The sequence below is a fragment of the Ovis aries genome, chromosome 20 (genome assembly GCF_016772045.2).
Source record: "Ovis aries strain OAR_USU_Benz2616 breed Rambouillet chromosome 20, ARS-UI_Ramb_v3.0, whole genome shotgun sequence".
Taxonomy (NCBI): Eukaryota; Metazoa; Chordata; class Mammalia; order Artiodactyla; family Bovidae; genus Ovis; species Ovis aries.
This window is the reverse complement of record NC_056073.1, coordinates 3401850-3414619: the sequence shown is the minus strand read 5'-3', so window position 1 is coordinate 3414619 and position 12770 is coordinate 3401850. Positions and strand designations below refer to the sequence as shown.

The window sequence follows — 12770 nt, the reverse complement described above, 5'->3', positions numbered from 1 at the left end:
CCTTGTTTGGGGAGCTGGATCCCACATGCGGCAACTAAGACCCAGCGAAACCAAATAAATAAATAATAAACAAACAAATATTTTTTTAAAGGAAGGGATCAGTTGTCAACAAAGTCCAATGCAAGATAGGTTGATTAAACCTAATACAGAAATACGGAATGTAACAATATGGAACTCATGGCTGAGCAAAGGGTGAGTGGTTTCAAGCTGCAGCAGCAGTAGATTTTACTAAGTCGAGAAATAAGTAAGAGCATGGAAACAGTGACAGACTTTATTTTTTGGGCTCCAAAATCACTGCAGATGGTGACTGCAGCCACAAAATTAAAAGACGCTTGCTCCTTGGAAGAAAAGCTATCACCAACCTAGACAGCGTATTTAAAAAGCAGAGACATTGCTTTGCCAAAAACAAAGGTCCATCTAGTCACAACTACGGTTTTCCAGTAGTCATGTATGGATATGAGAGTTGGACTATATAGAAAGCTGAGCACTAAAGAACTGATGCTTCTGAACTGTGGTGTTGGAGAAGACTCTGAGAGTCCTTTGGACTGAAAGATCAAACCAGTCAATCCTAAAGGAAATCAGTCCTGAATATTCATTGGCAGGACTGATGCTGAAGCTGAAACTCCAAATACTTTGGCCACCTGATGCAAACAACGGACTCATTGAAAAAGATCCTGATGCTGGGAAAGATTGAAGGCGGGAGGAGAAGGGGGTGACAGAGGATGAGATGGTTGGATGGCATCACCGACTTGATGGATATGAGTTTGAGGAAGCTCCAGGAGTTGGTGATGAACAAGGAAGCCTGGCGCGCTGCAGTCCATGGGGTCGGAAAGAGTTGGACACATGACTGAGCAACTGAACTGAACTGAAGGAATGGGAGGTGGCAGATAAAGAACCTTTTACAGGGAACTTTTCTTGCCAAGAGAAGAGCTAGCAGAATAGGGAGGTTTGCGTTGTTTTTGAAAGGACGCACCTATGATGTTTATATGTCAGGAGCAGGCGCCAGCAGACAGGGAGCAACAGAAGACAAAACAGCGGGGTCAACTCCCCCGAGAGACAGGAAGACAAGGAATTCATGGCATAGGCATAAAACGCCCATAAGGAGGCGGACAAATGGGTGGGAGGGAAGATTACAATGCCAGTTAATATGCAGGGGCAAGAAGTTTAAAGTGCTATTACTTGGGGGCACTGATGTCTTCAGTGAGTTAGGAGACAGAAGTCACTGGCTGAGGGTGAAGGGCTAGGCTTGAGGATTTAAGGAGGAAATAGACATTCTGATTATTATGGGAGGGGGATTTTCTTCAAGGAAGAAGTTTAAAAGCAGAGACATATTTCAAATATTTTTAAAAACTGTAATATATCACACGGCCTTGTACATAATAAATTGCCTGCAAATCCCTCGACATACACGGTGTCCGTGGTCAAGAATAACCCCATGATGCTTGAGAGCGAGACCTGAAATACGCAATGTCCTGCAAGAACACAGCTTTCAGGTGACCACGACGGTCCCCGGCCAGTCACGGTCCCAGACCTGAGAGCCGAGGCCACAACTCTCCACACTCCGTGACACAGTAAAAAGAGTAAATGGGCTGTTTAGCTGTACTTGCTAGAAAAGAAATAAAAACTCTTTGCTTCTCTTGAGAGTTCAGAGCAGGTGTCCTCCTAAGATGCTCAAATAATGTTCTGTGAAAGCCTTTGTCAGCTACTGAGTGGTACTCAAAAATAATTTTTATTATAGCTGGTACCAACTTATGTTTCCAGTTCAACATTCCGTGATGTGATCTTAAGACCCCTACCTTCTAATCACATGGACATGTTCTGAGCTATCTAAAAACAAGTGTGTTTCCTAAATTGTTGCCTATTCTTAAGTGGTTCTGCTAGCTTGGGGGTTTGCTCTGAGTCCCTCTCTGTCTAGCTGGATACTACTCAGCCTGCAGGCTGCAACAGAAACATCACCTCCTCCTGGAAGGCTTCTCTGATCACCCCAGCCAGAAGCCATGACATCATCAGAATTACTCCAACCATCCCTTTTATAATAATCTGTTACTTCATGCTTATGCTAATTATTTTGCCTTCCCCTGCTTTAAATTCTTAGAAAGAATTGTGCTTTACATAATGCCTTTTTTAGCAGGATGCTTTTATTGCACATAGCAAAAACAGGGCCTGTTTACTCAGATATCATCTTCATGTTACCAGTGGGAACAGCAGGTCTGTGTCAGAGCCCCTGAGAGACTAGACTAAGATGGCACAGTTAGTGGCAGAGCTGGAACCCAAACCAAGACTCTAAACTCTTATTCCCGTAGTCTCACTAAACCACTGCTTGTTATCTGCTTGGTTCTATGCTGTAACTGCAGTCTCAAAAACTGAGCTCTTAACCTTTAAGTTTAGACAAAGATTTCAGACTTCTCTGAAAAAGCTTTCTTCTAGATTGGATTTAATAGGTTTGGATGCAAGAAAAAACAGTAGGTATTTTTCCTTTCTTTTCTTCTTCTTCTTTAGCTCTCAGCATCCTCTGTCACCACAGAGCTGAAGTAAGGGTGACTTCTGTGCTAGTGGTGACCTGGTGGATGGGATGAATTTGTCTTTTTCATGAATGTACTCGCTGTATTTGCACAGCTTGGCCTCTGATGCTTCCGTCACATTTGTGATTCATAGCTGGAAAGCGCACAGCAGTTCAGCTACGGGAACCCAACCAGAAACTGCAAAATTTCAGCACTGTTATTGGGAGTGACCTGAAACGTTATCATTAAGGGCAAGGGCTATACCTCAGACCCTTCGTTATTCCTACCATCTAATATTATACCTTGTAGATGATGAAAAAATAAATGTCTGTTTTTAAAATAATCGAGTGAAACAAAATGAACCCAATATCATGTGTCGAGTTCAACTTGAGATTGTTTTGATTAGCATAAACTGACTTAGACCTAGAATTTAACTCCCAGCAAGGAAGTTGTTTATAAAGATAAATTAATTGCATGGAGAAGGAAATGGCACCCCACTCCAGTACTCTTGCCTGGAAAATCCCATGGATGGAGGAGCCTGGTAGGCTACAGTACATGGGGTCACAAAGAGTCGGACACGACTGAGTGACGACACCTTACACCTTAGAGCTAGGAAGGATTTTGAAATGATCTTGTTTATCCCCTGGGTTGCTGAAGGAAATATCTTCTGTCTTTCTAAGCTGGAATATCTGAAGAACGATATGAAACTTCGCATGTGAAATGTACTTTGTTATATAGCCCCTTCTAGTTAAGAAACTTTGTTTATACCTTATTGAAATCTCTGTTGAGAAGGTTCCAGCAGAAACTCATTTGTAGTTTCTTTACAGGAAGAAAACTAGTTCTGTCAAATGCCTGTTCTGTATTATTATTCTGGTTATAACACAGGGTAGGCTCAGTAATATGAAAGAGAAATAGGTTATTATTTGTAATTGTAATATTAGGTTGATGCAAAAATACTTGTACTTTTGCATTGTTGAACTTTGCCCTTTATATTGGCATACATTGTTTAATAAATGTGATTATGTTATACATCAAAAAAAAAAAAGATAAATTAATTGCAAAAGAAAACTAAAAAATAAATTATCATTTTCTCTAATTCACTAAATGAGTAACACTCTTTTTGCTTTGGGTCTCAGCTGCAGCACACAGGATCTTTAGTTGCAGCACATGGGATCTAGTCCCCCGGTGAGGAATCGAACCCTGGTCCTATGCACTGGAAGCTCAGAATCTTAGCCAGTGGACCGCCAGGGAAGTCCCTAGATTGGTAACTCTTAATGGAAGATGCAGATTCCAGGAGAAGCTGTGAACCACGGTTACTCCACTGAACATGCTTCCATGGTTTGAAGCAGAGAGGCTCTGGGAACATGATGAGGCCAAGAGAGTCTGTGTGGACCACCTACTCATCTAGGGGAAGGTAATGCGGAGAGTCCCTGGGAAAATCTAAGCCACATGCCTTGACAGCTTCATCAAATGGCCACGAAAAATTCACTCCACTGAGCTTCTCTCTTTCACTGAGAATTCTGGGCACATGATTCTCTGGAATGTGAATGACACAGGTAAAAATCACACAGTGGTTCCCTTTCCCTGAAACGGGAAGTGAAGTTATTTACTCAGTCCTGATGGACACAAAGCGCACTTTTGCTTTTCCTGATATCAAACAAGGCTGCCCTTATTCCACTGAGCTGATGAATAGGGATCATGTTCCAGTGTCCACACTGGGTATTCTCAAGGGCCTTATATGTAATTGTCTCCACTCTCCTGAAGGGCTCCCAAGGCTCTTTCTTGTAATCTAATGGTACCTCAATTACCCATATCACTTTCTGAGATTTCCTTAAAACCAAGATTGTCATTGTCTGGTCCTCATAACAGGTGTCTAGGGTAACAGGCATTGTGTAAAGTCACAGCATCAAATCTTATAAGTCCTCAGGAAAAGTATCCTCCTTACAGACCCAGAATGAGCACTTGGTTTCCAGACTGTCTCACATCAATATGAAATCACTTCTCATCAATGTATTTTATATACATATATATATATCACTATATATATATGTATCACACAGCACAAGTTCTTTAATTTCACATACAAAGTGCATATTTCTAGTTATCTAACTGAGCTCCTTTTTATCTGTTAGATAATTGGGGTTGAGCCCTTGCTGGGTGGTTAATAATTTCACATTCTCATAAGCTATCATTAAAATTTAGGGAACTCCTAAGCCAGTAAAGATGAGTTTGCAAGTGTGTGAAAATAAAAAGGGATTGTTGCTGCTGCTGCTGCTGCTGCTGCTAAGTCACTTCAGTCGTGTCCGACTCTGTGCAACCCCATAGACGGCCTCCTACCAGGCTCCCCCGTCCATGGGATTCTCCAGGCAAGAACACTGGAGTGGGTTGCCATTTCCTTCTCCAATCCATGCAAGTGAAAAGTGAAAGTGAAGTCACTCAGTCATGTCCGACTCTTGGCGACCCCATGGACTGCAGCCTTCCAGGCTCCTCCGTCCATGGGATTTTCCAGGCAAGAGTACAGGAGTGAGGTGCCATTGCCTTCTCCGAAAGGGGACTGTTAGTAGTTGCCAAATATAAATATCTGTATCAATTACTTCTAGCTTTATGAGGGAGAGACTGAGATGAGATGTTGATTATTCACTTGTGAAAATGAAGTTGCTCAGTCATGTCCGACTCTTTGCAATCCCATGGACTGTAGCCCACCAGGCTCCTCCAACCATGGAATTTTCCAGGCAAAAGTACTGGAGTGGGTTGCCATTTCTTTCTCCAGGGGATCTTCCTGACCCAGGAATCGAACCTGGGTTTCCCACACTGTAGGCAGACACTTTTACCATCTGAGCCACCAGGGAAGCCTGATTATTCACTCAGAACTAAAAAGCTGCAGCCACCCAGATGAGAGATGTGGATTTTTTTTTTTTTTCCTGCTGCAAAACTTCCCCAAAGCATGCTGGGTCCTGATGACAAAGTCTCCCCCCTGGGAGAAGTATTTCTCTCCCTACCTGGGAAGAAACATCCTGAAATTTCCTGTCTAGTTGGACTCCTTTCTGGACGTATGGAAAACAGAAGCGATATCCTCCACCAAGTAAAGCAGCCAAGTGCTAACTGAACTTCCCCTATGTTCGAGGGCATCTCCAAACCTCTTTCACATTTCCAAATACACCAGCAGATCTTAAACCCACTTCCCTCATTTGACCACTAGAGAAACGCTGAGTGACTTACCTACAGACTGAGACTGGGATAAGAATACTCGACAGGACTATAACTTGTAAGAAAACAAAATCGTTTTATTTGATACTTATTTTGCATCAGCTACTGCTAAAAAGCAACACAAGTTCTGGTTTTCTAATTTGCTAGAATCCAAAAACTTCAGAGGTATTTCCCACGGAGAAAATTCTGCAGGAAATGGTGTTTTGAAAGGGAGAAGGGGGAAAAAAAAAAATCCACCCCTGTTTTCCTTAGGGGAAAATGTTTTATTTGTAGTGAACATGAAACAGTGATGAAATAGACATTCTCCTGGAGCAGTCTAAGGATGTTCACTTATCACATGACTTTCTTTGAGTAGTTTAGCACAAGACCTTGGTACGAACAAGAACACAGCTATCAACAAATGACACTAACATTGCACTCAACTTTCTGAGAAAAAAATTCTAACCAAATCCATTTTCTTGTAATTAGTGATTTACATTTTCAGTACAAACTCCAGAGCAATATTTTAACATCCGGAAAGATAAAATAAGAGCTGGGATTTAGCAAACGCTGAATTCTGAGCACTGTCCGGACAAAGTGCAAAAAAATTTTTCTCTTCAGCCCAATTCTGAGTTGTATTTGCCCAGTTATGGAAACAGGCACTCATTGAGGAATTTTTCACTCATTTGATAAATATTCATTACACAACAGGCAATGGGGATACAGCCCTAAATGAGAGACTTGGTCCAGGCCGTCAAGATGCTCACAACCCAGCAGATTAGGCAAATATGAAGCACACACAGGATGTCAGTCTGTACAGGGGATCTTGTGAAATGAACTATGGTGTTAAACAGTCACTCTCAGCTTTCCTAACCAAAGGCAAGTTTAGGATAAATACTTAACTGACAGATAACTAAACAAAACGTAGTCCTATTTTCTCTGTCTGCACTTTTCTCTAAAACACCTGATGGTTGATCTAACAACCTATAACAGAATTTTAATTCTGGTTCCAGCATTGATGTGTATTGGACTGGTAATCTCTTTTTAAAATCAAAATCGTAAATTTTGTTCATATCTTGACTGTACTTGATTTTTTTATCACTTCTAGATGGGTTATTCTATTAATCAGATATTCAAAAATGGTTGGTTTATAATAGACCCAGTTTATGTTGTTTCAGATAACTTTGAATTAATTAATAAAGACTTTAAGATTTGCAGACAAATCTTTTATTTTTACACATTTTTAATTCAATTTTACAAAATATAATGATACCTATCAGGTACTGAATAGCTACTATAAACTAAATGGGCTTTTGTTTCTGGTTTTCTCTTTTTTTTTTTTTTTGGCCTCACTGCACAGCTTCTGGGATTGTAGTTCCCTGAATCCAGGGCCCCTGCAATGGAAGGGCAGAGTCCTAATCACTGGGCCACCAGGGAATTCCCATAAATGGGTTTTTTTAAAAAAAACATGATTACTGGTAAACCCTGCCCTCCCCTTACAGCCCCGTAAGATACTATTAGCCCTATTTTACAGGAAGGGGAACTGAGGGTCTGAGAAGTTGAGTCTCCCAGCACCACACAATGAGTTAGCATTGGAACCTCTGATTATCTGATTGGTTATTTTATCCTCTTTACAGTCCTAAATTGAGCCCAGAGTTCTCACCCACCAGGACAGGACGCATAATTCCTCATTGGGCAGCATTATAAGGGTGTTAGAGTAATACAGTCAAAGCTTTCAAGCAACCAGAGTCCAATCAAACATCCAGGGAGCGACAAAACACCGGATTAACAAGGGGAATGAAATGTGAAATAACTTCTCAGGTACACAGCAAGCTGATGGAGGGTGTTTAACTATGAAGTCTTTGCTAAGATGACCAAGCCACATCACCCATTGCTACCAGCAACCTCCTAGCTGTGTGAAACTCCCCGGGAAAGAAGGGGGAATCATGTGGACTTAAGTGGGGGTTGGCCTGGAAACTCATCAAGAAACGCTGCGTCGGGAGAGCTTGTGCTTCTCGGTTTTGTTCTGTCTCCAGCAGACCTAGCGCTACCACAGTTCCACTGAATCAGTGCACCCGTTTAAGGAGGGATGGGTGGTTCACCTTTTGAGGGTAAAGCCGGATCACTATCATCATCACTTTGCGAAAGTCATCAGACGTCCCTAGTAAAACATGGAGCGCTTTCTGGCTGAACAGGAATACAAACTTGCAAGTCTAAATGGTAATGCACACGGGTCAAATTGCCCTGCACTAACTCCCTAAAAGCTCCCAGTGCGGTTGGATACCCAAGTGAACAGCGGCGGCTGGCTGACTGCACCCAGAAAGCTTCCGGCCACTTCCAGATGGTCAAGGAAGCTGACAGCCACCGCAAGGCTGCGTTCCTGAGGTCAGGCCGCTTTTAGGGGCTGTCTCTCCCCTTCCAGCACAGCGGCTCCACAACACAAGAAATCTGCCAAAACCACTCCCGGGGAACTCATGCTGGGGAGTCGCTTCAAAGCAAACATGTTCCTTTTGGCTTAGGGGCTGTGGGCTCGCAATTCAACACCCTCCCTTGCTGGCTTCTAAACACGCCTATGATTAATACTGGTACCCGGGAAAGAGAACTTCTTCTGACCTTGAGCGTGCGCGCTAAATAAATTACCTCGGAACGAAAGTGGTGAGATCTCAGAACAGCATCTGGGGGAGGAAAAAAAAAGAGAAAAACGAGACTTCAATTAACTCCTTGTTCTTCACCTGCCAAGTCACCGACGACTTACCTGGGGGGCCGGGGGCCGGAAGGCGCGTTCCGGACGCCTTGAACGCAGTGCGGACAGCCCGCAGGGCGGGTTGGCTGCTAGGCCATCAGTTTAGAAGTTTCAGGGAAAGTTTTGGGGGAGTTAGGGCGCCCCGAAGTCTCCCTGCCCCAGGCTCCGGCGCCGGGGGGCGCGGGTGGAGGCGGCTGCCGCAGCCCGGACTCGGCTCGGTCACCCCGGGCTCAGGCGCCGAGCCCGAGCGCCCGCCGCCTCCCCTCTCCCGGAGCCGTGCGCGCCGCGGGCACCACGACCGGGCGGACCGGAGGAGGCGGCCAGGGCTTGAAACACCGAAGCGCACCGGGCCGGGGGAGGGAGAGCGAGGACGCGGCGGGGGCAGCGGCGCGGAGGGAGCGAGCCGCGTTCCCCTCTCCAGACCCGCCGAGCTGCGCCCCCGGCCCCGAAGCAGCGCGCCGCGCCGCGCCTCACCTCGGCTCCGTGAACGACCCGAAAAGACCGATTTCATGGGATGCCTCCCCTTCTGGAGCCTGCGGTGCCAGCAGCAGAAGAAGACGATGGTGGCGATGGTGCCCAGCAGAAGCAGCAGGAGGAAGAGGGCACATTGGATGCTATAGGGTCTCAGCAGGACGAGGAACGCGGCGGCGATCATGGTGCGGGCGCGGCGCGGCCGGCCGGCGGGCGGCGGGACCGGAGGGCGGCGGCACAGGCACCCGCGCGGGGCGCACGCGGCGCGGCGAGCGCGGCTCAGAGCGTCATGCCCGGCGCTCGCGGCCCCGCGCCGGCCCAATGGCTGCGCACCCGCGCCCGCCGCGCTGTGCGAATGAGCCCGGGCTGCGGGCAGCGCTGCCCATGACTCAGCAGACGACGGCCCGGCGGGCACTCGGCGGCGGGGAGCCGCCCCCGCCCCCCGCGGGCGCCCCCGCCCCGCCCCGCGCGCAGCCCCCGGGCGCAGCCCCGCCGCAGACGCGGCGCGGGGGGAGGGGGAGGGCCCGCCCCGCGGGCCGCGCCGGCCCCGCCCGGACCCCGCGCAGCGCCCCGCGGCCGCCGCGGCCGCCGCATCCCGAAGCCGGAGCCCGTAGGGCGGGGCGGGCGCGGGGCGCGGGGGGCGGGCGCGGGGCGCCGCGGCGGGGGCCCGCGGATGACATCACGGCCTGGCTGCGGCGGCGCGCGCGGACATGGCTGCGGCGGCTCCGGCGGCCCCCGGCTGCGCCCCGGCCTGAGCGCCCAGCGCCCTCCCGCCGGGCCGCCGGCCGGTCCGCGCCGTCCGCGGGGCTCCGGCCGGGCGCCCCTTCGCTCCCTAGCGCCGGGGCTGCCGCCTCCCTGGCCACGCGCGGCCGGATCGCTGGGGAGTCCGGCGACAGGGGGCGCCCGGGAGCCGGGGGTAGACCGCAGGGCGCCGGCGGGAGCCTCCGGGCGGTGCTGCCCCCGCCTCCCACCTCACCGCGCCCCGACCCGCGCGGCTGGGGCTTCGGAGGATGCAGCCGGGTGAGCGATTGCTTGCGGGAGGGGGGAGTTCCTGCACGACCACGCGTGAGCCCCAGTCAGGGCCTCCCTGGGATTCGGGGTTCCCCGGAACAGGGGGCCCACTACCTCTCCGGCCCCCCTGAACTGGACGCGCGCCCCAGCTCGGGTCTGCAGACGTGACCCCGACCACCCCTAACTTGGCACAGTTTGGCAGCCGAGAAGTGGGCACTTGCCATCCCCTTCTATCCATCCATTCGTTGACCCTAAAACCTCGCCTCCTTTAGTGCAGCTGGAGGGAGAAGCAATTTCAGTTTATGGAACCGGCAGATGGAGAAGCTGGAGGTTGACTTGTAAATGCTCGGAGGAGAGATTTTGTAGGGAGAGGGAGGAAATAGTGATCTGTCACACTCAAAAGACACACACTCCTCTCCATCTTGCCCGCTCCACTTCCTTCGTCATCAGCAAAAAGGATCCTGCAGTTGGAGGTTGTCCCGGGGCCGCTGGCGCAGTGCGGACGCAGGAGGCGCGGAGAGGGCGCCGCAGCGGCCGCCGGGCACCGGGTCGGAACCAATGACAACAGCGACCTCGGCCGGCCGGTTTTGAGCCTCTGGCTGCTGCCCCCTAGCCGGGGCTGGTTTGTTCGTGCGGGGCTGGGTTTTGCTCGTTTTATTTACTTGAATAATGAAACAGCAATTAGAATGACAAGGTAACCCATTACTACATGTGTGGAGTTTCTGCTAACTACTAAGGTGAAAAATATTTAAGAGGCTGAAGAAATCGTGTAATTTTGTAAAATTCTGGAAAGCAGTTAAAGAATTGATGGCAATTCTTGTTTTGTTACTTGCTTGTAGGATATCAAAGTCCGTATAGTTTTCTAACTATACGTAATCTGCTGTTCAGCTCTGCATAAAGGCTTAACTCTTGATGTTCTTAAGGCCTTTAAGCATCATCATATCTAAGCGTTATGGGACACTCAAAAAGGCATTGCCTAGCACATGTCTTAAATGCGATTCATCACCGCGGGAAACATGGGGTTGAGTTTTCTTATGAACATCTTGTTTCTTAAAACAACATGTTCTGGTTTGAAGATGGACCTTGCTTGCAGTGGTTGTATAAAGTGAGAATGGTGGATCAGAGCGCCTGCAGGATGGGCTTACCAGCAAGGTCCCAGGCTCTTGGGCTGACAGGTAGCACAGTATCTGTGCAGGTAGCTCAAAGGTTTCCTGATTCTGCAGCCACTGCAGTGAGACACCACATTCCCATCCACTGTGCAGGGGTCATTGAGGAAAAGTCTGGGAGCCTGCCCTGAGGGGCACACCAGAAAAGACAGAATTCCATATCCCTTTGCTTCGCAGAGGCACAATGGAGTAATTTAAAGCAACAACAAAACTGAATTAACCTTTTGCAAACATTGGGAGAAATATTTCACAGAAGATAGGAAGGTCATCTTTACTTTATCCTTCTTATTGAGGAGAATTTCTGAGTGAGAAGAAATGGCCTAATTCTCCTTGAAACATGCCTAAGAGCACAAACTCAGCATAGTAACCAGTTTGCCCCAAACTGTACATTTATAACAACAAAAAGCAACTAAATAGCAATTTTGGTTTTCTGAGCTATAACTTGAGCACAACTGTTATCATCCTGAGTCTTACTGCAGCCATTTGTAAGTTTCAAGTGCACACAAGAACATCATTTATCTCTTTTGGCAGGCAAATACTTAACTGCCCTGCAGTTAAGATTATAGATACTTCGTTTTAGAGCTGTTCATTTCTGTTCTTTGCATCAAAATCTCAAGGATACTAATAATAAGCTAACCAAATCCTTGAAAGAATTTAGTATTTAGGTTCTATTGTTATTTTCTGGCATCTTTGTTGCTAATTTATTATCCCCTCTCCAAATGATGGCATGTTATTAATTGCTTCTTTCTGTGTGGTTGTGCAATGCTAATGCATTGTGGAATTCAATAAATATTAAATCAGCCAATCAATCCTTTTGGAAGTTAATTTAGTAGAATTCATACCTATTCTTTCCAGTAGGTTTTTATTAATAAAGAATAATTGATATTATAGCAAAATCACAAATTTAAAGTCTGGAGGTAGCAATGGAGGAGGAAGGTCTTTCATACCTTGGAATGAAAAATCAAGGTGGAAAAGTATATATAATTTTTTAATTTTTATGATAGTGAGTTAGCACTGTCACCCAAGACAGTGAAGTTGTGAAAATTAGTGAAGAGAATTTGGTATCAGGGATGTAGATGATACATCCTGCAGCCCTTTTTCCCTTTAGATTTTCAACCAAATTGAGAACACATACAAGGATTTAAAAGGAAATTAAGAGCCTGGCTTAGACTCAGAGCCAAGATGGAGCATCTTATCCCTTTTCCCCCTATCTCTGCTGACCCGCCCAGTCACAAATGAAGTATAGTCCTTCCCAACACTAAGGCAGGAAGGAACCCTACCTGTGCTGCTTCTCACCTGAAGACCAGGGGCTCAAAAGAGCCTGACACCCTCCAGTCCACGTGGCCTGCAGCACAAGTGAGCAAGAGACAGGACCACCTGTGAGAGGGACCTTTCCTACACCAGCCCTGCCAATAGTGGTCCCAGTCCCTCCCCAGAAACCCTCATCAAGGAGTCATTCTGCTCCCAAAGATAAACGTAGGAACGGGCTTAATAAGGTGACAGAAACATCTTCTACAGTATCTCCCTAGAGGTAGGAATGGCACGAATTCCTCATGTGTGCATCAGAAAGAAACATCGAAAAGTGTCTTCACCTAAGCTGTGTGGTGACCAGTTGAGGAGAAGACAGGGATTGCAGATGACTCAGGTTTGGGGCTCAGATGAAGGAACAGTTGTGAAGGCAGAAAAGACAAA

General features: G+C 47.4%; 3 protein-coding genes across 19 annotated transcripts in view; 2 read left to right on the top strand and 1 right to left on the bottom strand.

Annotated features, from left to right (window-relative positions):
* The window catches only part of DST (dystonin), a 524163-nt gene extending 514905 nt beyond the window's left edge, over nt 1-9258 (bottom strand). For 13 of the 17 annotated variants that reach the window (XM_060403014.1, XM_060403015.1, XM_060403016.1 and 10 more), the window contains exons 1-2: nt 8905-9258; nt 8301-8362 (exon numbers count right to left, since the gene is read on the bottom strand). In XM_060403014.1, coding sequence (XP_060258997.1) covers nt 8301-8362; nt 8905-9085 — 243 coding nt within the window. In that variant the 5' untranslated portion in view covers nt 9086-9258. The remainder of the gene's footprint in view (nt 1-8300; nt 8363-8904) is intronic. The other 4 variants (XM_042237537.2, XM_042237549.2, XM_042237534.2 and 1 more) reach the window with 1 other exon arrangement.
* On the top strand, nt 9223-10080 carry LOC132658331 (translation initiation factor IF-2). The gene has a single exon (XM_060403825.1). It carries the CDS (start codon nt 9223-9225, stop codon nt 10078-10080), a length of 858 nt encoding a protein of 285 aa, XP_060259808.1.
* BEND6 (BEN domain containing 6) overlaps nt 9608-12770 on the top strand; it is a 60668-nt gene continuing 57505 nt past the window's right edge. The window contains exon 1 of the mRNA XM_027958483.3: nt 9608-9921. The gene's annotated coding sequence lies outside the window, so the exon portion shown is untranslated. The remainder of the gene's footprint in view (nt 9922-12770) is intronic.